Here is a 5,406-nt window from a genome sequence, read left to right on the forward strand (position 1 = left end):
CCGTCTACCGAGTGTCCGTCCCCTCTCGTGTACATGGTATACGGTAGAGCAGTGGCCTGATAATCGGTGCTGCTTCATGGTGCTGCTTCATCGATGCTGAAACACATGGCCCCTCGTGGTATGTTGCGATTATAAGACGCAGGAGAAATGTAGGCTGATTTTCAAGTCAAAAAAGTGCGTCTTATAATTGAGTATATACGGTAAGTGTGCTAGGGTAATGTTGAGTTAAAGCCGTGGTCACACGGGCACCGAACCGAACTAAATGACGCAAAACGACGTCGCTGTCAGCTGTAAAAAGTTTGGCTGAAGACATTTCTGGCCACAACGAACCACTTCGGTACTGCTCGAAATTTCGTGGCTGAACCCTTGCTCTTATTGGCTGGTTAAAATTCTAGCGAGCACGCGTCACATTTCTCCTTACGCACGTGTGAGCAAAATTTTAAAGTAACGATTTAAAACCACTTATACCATTTAATAACCATTTAAAATGGACGATCTTTTTATTTCGTTGATCAAACAACACGGATCCATTTACAACAAGGCTCACCCGGACTATAGTAAAAAAGATAGCGTAGTTCACAATATTTGGTCTCTCATTTCGATTGAAATGAGAGACCAAAACTATTTGGAATTCGTTGGTAAATAAGTAAAATAATTAAATAACGTCATCCATTGTCATATGATATGTTGTAAAAGTATTGTGCCAGGCGTCACTCTGACACAATGTTGCTTGTGATTGTGTTGCATAAATGTAAGATGTTGCAGTTAAGTGTTGCATAAATGTAGGAGAATGAGTGTGTTTCTTTTCGTATAGAATATAAGTAGATATGTAGAAGTAATGTGTCATACTCATCCTGATGAAGAAGAGTTGACTGATTTATTTATGTAAAACCACGGTACTATGATAAAGGCTGTTTTTGTTTGTTATGTACTCAGCATAGAAAAACATTCATACGTTAACAAAAAATATAATTTTGTTGATGGGACGTGTTGGTAAAATCTTTGTATCTAGTCATTTGTTTTGAGCAGTTGAACGATCTTCTGATAAAACTACTGCGTAGTCATAATTAATGATTGTTATGCAAAGTTTTTTTGTTCCTATCAGTTATATTTCCATATTTTAGATGCAGACTATGCTGCGAGCTGCGAAGTATTGGGGGGCGCTGCGGGATAGGTACCAGAAGGCAAAGAAAAGGCAACGGGTCAAAGAGAAAAGTGGTTCTGCAAAATCAACCGAGCCAACGCGGTATCTATGGTCCCAGATGGCATGGTTAGATGACTACATGAAGAAATCGGAGTAAGAATATTTCATGCATATTTATTATTGGGTTGCATTGTATAACAAGTATAAGTGTTATTTTTTACCCAAACCTTGCCCTGCGTCTTATGAAATGTCTAGTTCTTATGCAATAATAGAAGAAAAACTAATGTCAATCTATTGTTACTAGCAAATGAGCAGACTAGAAATGATTTTGTCATGTTTGTAATTTCTTCCTGAATTTTATAGAACAGCCTCAAATACCTCGACCAATAATATCTCTGTTGTTGAACTCGACACGCAGATCGAAGCACCGACACCATCTACCTCCACAGATGATGGTGAGCTTGAGAGAACCACTCTTTTCAGCCCGACTATGCCACCAGTGACGCCATCTTCCCAAAGAAAAAGAAAGCGATCAAATGATGACGCAATCGCTTCCTCTCTGCTGGACAACATAAAGTCTTTCAATTCTTACTTAGATAGCAGGGTGAGTGTGTGAATGTTGGAAGATTATTTACTCATGAAACAAGAGTAGCAGCGGCTTAGTTTATATAAAAAAACACCACAATTACACTCGGACATTACCTATCACAATCGCAATACTAATTGAAGTTTTATTGTCACATAGACTTTCGGTACTAGCAATCCGATGTTTGAGTTTGTGTTGTTTTCACCTGTTTTATTAAGTCTGTCATCTCCACATCCTTTTAGAGAACTTGTCAGACTGCTACTGATGATAGTGTTGAAAGATTTGGCACCATGGTGAAGGAGCAGTACAGGCTACTGGATGCTCCTAGTCGTAGAATCTTCCACATTAAAGTCCAAAAAGCCTACCTCGAAGTAATGGAGTCGGCTTCCCCCTACCTCAGTTTGCATCATCAAATGAATGTGTTGACCAAGACTTGGATGGCAGCACATTTCATCATCTGTAGCCCGTGTAGCACTATGTTTTGGTGCAATGGAATATACTAACCATATCTAGTTAGGTTTTTGTTAGTTTTATTTTGTCTTCTGTACACTGCACACCACAATCCCGCCCAATGCAACTTTACTAAGTTCAATATTTTCATTAAGATTTACACTATGCTCAAGTTTTATTTTGACAATCTGCCTCATTTTATTTCAAACTCAAGAAATAAATTCTATGTTCAACTCAAGACAAAAACGAAGTTGTTAGGCTTTCAGTAGATAATGTATTGTATGTATAATAATAAATTGCCTAGTAGCAACTATTGTCTAATAATTAGGTAATAGGTTGCCTAGTAGCATCAGCCACATCAGTTTATTCTCATAAGAAGTCGATCCTGCCACTCCCGAACACCTTGATTCGAAAACCATTCAACATATTTCTGTCTGGTGCTAGTACCAGCTACTGCCCAGTTATGACCAGCAAGAGGGTCTACACCGACGAGCCGATTGTCATCTCGCCATAATCCCTGATCTATCTCACCATTCTGTAGTGCGGTGTCCCCATAACCAGCTGGTACATATTCATCGTCTTTCAAACTCATTAAGTAGTTGTGAAGAATACATGTAGCGTGGACCATGCATGTAACCTTCTTGGGTGGTGCATCAATTGGAATATAGAGAAATCTCCACCTGGTCGATAGTATTCCGAATGCATTCTCAATGACTCGTCGTGCACGGGATAGCCGATAGTTGTATCTTCTTTTGCGCATGTCATTCTTCGCCTCTCTACCTGCACAGTAAAACATATAATCATGTTTAATCAGCATTACTAATTAATGAGCAATGATTTTGCAAACATCAGCTATTGCCTTTGGCCGCATATATGGCCGATTTTCAGCTTATAGGTGCTACATGTAGGTTCTACCCCTTCTTCCTTATAAATAGAAGATGCCCATACTTGAACTTATTTACGCCCACACCCACTGTTTATATGGATTACCTGGGAATGGTCTCATCAGGTTTGCCTGGAGAGGAAAGGCTTCATCCTTACCATCACATAAGCAGTTTCTTGGTTGACTTCAGGTAAGTTGTTTGGAGGAGGGGTATTGACTCTATTCTCACTCCAGGCGCTACCAAAATTTGAATGATCCCAGACACCTGCAATGAAGACATAAGATATCATTTGTTTACATATTTCTGGTGATCTGTGTTTAGTGGAGATCCATAAATAAAGTTGCTAGGATGCATACTTTGTGCATGGAGGTGAGGTGGCCCTGGTACTAGCAGACACGTGCGTAAAAAAATACGTGACTTTAGTCTTTGCCTGCATAAAACATAACACTTTAAACTAACCTCCATCACTAGCGGATCCCTGTTGTCCAATGTCCACAATCAGGAACTTGTATGTAGCATCAGCTACTGCTATCAGGTTTATTGAAAAGGTCTTTTTGTAATTGTAATATGTAGACCCACTTTCATCAGGTGATCTTATTAGGATGTGCTTTCCATCGATAGCACCCACACAGTTGGGAAAATCCCATGATTCATAAAACCTAGAAATACATAAAACAAATCAAGATTAACAGCTCCAGTGCCTTTCCGGTGTTTTTCTGATTATATATAACATAATAGATATAATCTTGTAATCTTCCTCCAAGATGTAATCAACTCGTTCCAGTTTCCGTACAATAATTGGATCACTAATATATTGGTCAAAGTTTCCTAGTTAACCATTTCGCAGGCGAGTTTTTGGGGTTTTTTGAGACCGCCAGGGCAAATTGACTTTTCACAAATCGATTTAAACAAAATCATTGATACACTAATATTTATGATATTGTATACGTGTATCACATTTTTATGATACAGGTAAATACAAATAAAAGTGTTTCACGCCAATTCCTCAGATAACTGTTTCTCAGATTGTTCGTTGAGTATTGCAAAAACGAGCGTTTTTTTAACACGGCTTATTTTTTGTTGCTAACAGAAACCAAAAGTCAACAAAAACGGCAATAAGCAAACAAGAAATCAATTTATGATGATAAAGGGTTAAAACAATGTTCGGGTGCCTGCAAAAAGGTTAAAACAACAACTTACGTTCAATGTCTATTGCACTTACTTGTCTGCGATATTGCGCCATTCAACGTGAGAGGTAGGTGGTTTGAGGTAAATAGGACCCATTATATCTACAATAGCTTGACAAGTGTCCTGAATAATTCCGCTGACTGTTGATCTGCCCAGTGCATAGTGGGTGGCTATCACGTTGTAACTTGTGCCTGTGGCAAGGTAATGAAGGGTCACGTACAACCTTGTTCTTGGATCAATCGCTTTCCTCATGTTCGTATCATTTTTTCGAATACGATGATTAATTGTCTGAAGAATGTGATTGAAAGCATTAGGTCTCATTCTGAAGTAAGAGTGAAATCTATCAGGATAGTTGCGTAACCTGTCAATCCTCAACCTGACACTGTCTTCATCCCTAGTCGCGTTCATAGGATGTACCCAATGTTCTCTCTCTGTCTGATGCCTATCTCTTTGTCTGAGAAAAAGGTAGGTGCAAACTAGCAAACAAGTAAATGCAAAAATAATATCTATATCTTCATCGATGACATCCATTGTATTAATATCAGACAGGAAATGAAGTGGCTTCGGACTTCGGGTGGCGTGTGACATGTGCCACGAACCGAACCGAAACATCCTCCGAACCGATCCTACGTCGGTTCGGTGCTCGTGTGACCACGCCTTAGACTCACTCATTGTAAACAAATGTTGTAGTCACTGAGTAACAATGTGGGAATGCTGCCTAAAGGTCCGGCCACACGTAACGAATTATGCGTTCATTCTGACCGAATTCACGAGTTTCACAGAATTCACAGATTTATTAGGCCGAATATCCCATAATCGTCTGAGCTGTGCATGCACACCGAATTCGTCAACGAAACGCTTTTAATTGGCTAACCAATTTTTTTAGCGAGCACGACTCTAGTAGCTTTGACAAGTGGTATAGTCCAAGACACGTACGACGACACGCAATAAAAGTATCACCGCGATATGACTTTATACATACGATGCAACTGCCTATATGCGCTATTGTTGGTTCTCTCTCGTTGGTTCACCATGGCAGGAACTTCTCATCGTGTATCCAGTAATTTCTTTTAAATGTTTTAGTAGCTATAAATTGTTTCTTTTTCAATAATAATAATTTCTTTTTATGCAGCAAAAGCTCCGTCGTAAAAATA

At 39.2% G+C, this 5,406-nt stretch overlaps 2 protein-coding genes across 2 annotated transcripts; one reads left to right on the plus strand and one right to left on the minus strand.

Moving 5' to 3' along the window:
* The first annotated feature begins 1,216 nt into the window (after window positions 1–1,216).
* Window positions 1,217–2,352, plus strand: LOC137406191 (uncharacterized). Its single transcript, XM_068092726.1, has 3 exons — window positions 1,217–1,297; window positions 1,508–1,748; window positions 1,973–2,352. The coding sequence occupies exons 1-3, from the start codon at window positions 1,263–1,265 to the stop codon at window positions 2,231–2,233; spliced, it is 537 nt and encodes a 178-aa protein (XP_067948827.1). The 5' UTR covers window positions 1,217–1,262; the 3' UTR covers window positions 2,234–2,352.
* A 58-nt stretch (window positions 2,353–2,410) lies between these two features.
* Window positions 2,411–4,924, minus strand: LOC137406190 (uncharacterized). Its single transcript, XM_068092725.1, has 4 exons — window positions 4,287–4,924; window positions 3,524–3,723; window positions 3,171–3,328; window positions 2,411–2,960 (listed from the first exon to the last, which is right to left on the minus strand). The coding sequence occupies exons 1-3, from the start codon at window positions 4,922–4,924 to the stop codon at window positions 3,186–3,188; spliced, it is 981 nt and encodes a 326-aa protein (XP_067948826.1). The 3' UTR covers window positions 2,411–2,960; window positions 3,171–3,185.
* Between the last annotated feature and the right edge of the window lie 482 nt (window positions 4,925–5,406).

This window comes from Watersipora subatra, chromosome 10 (assembly GCF_963576615.1).
Source record: "Watersipora subatra chromosome 10, tzWatSuba1.1, whole genome shotgun sequence".
Lineage (NCBI taxonomy): Eukaryota > Metazoa > Bryozoa > Gymnolaemata > Cheilostomatida > Watersiporidae > Watersipora > Watersipora subatra.

What these genes read in the sequence shown, in the direction of transcription:
- LOC137406191 (XM_068092726.1), top strand. Translation starts at nt 1,263, where the DNA reads ATGGCATGGTTAGATGACTACATGAAGAAATCGGA. An exon ending in GACTACATGAAGAAATCGGA is followed by an intron (nt 1,298 to 1,507) that starts GTAAGAATATTT and finishes TGAATTTTATAG; the next exon opens with AACAGCCTCAAATACCTCGA. An exon ending in ATTCTTACTTAGATAGCAGG is followed by an intron (nt 1,749 to 1,972) that starts GTGAGTGTGTGA and finishes ACATCCTTTTAG; the next exon opens with AGAACTTGTCAGACTGCTAC.
- LOC137406190 (XM_068092725.1), bottom strand. Translation starts at nt 4,924, where the DNA reads ATGAGTGAGTCTAAGGCGTGGTCACACGAGCACCGAACCGACGTAGGA. An exon ending in TGGCGCAATATCGCAGACAA is followed by an intron (nt 3,724 to 4,286) that starts GTAAGTGCAATA and finishes ATGTATTTCTAG; the next exon opens with GTTTTATGAATCATGGGATT. An exon ending in GGGATCCGCTAGTGATGGAG is followed by an intron (nt 3,329 to 3,523) that starts GTTAGTTTAAAG and finishes TCTTCATTGCAG; the next exon opens with GTGTCTGGGATCATTCAAAT.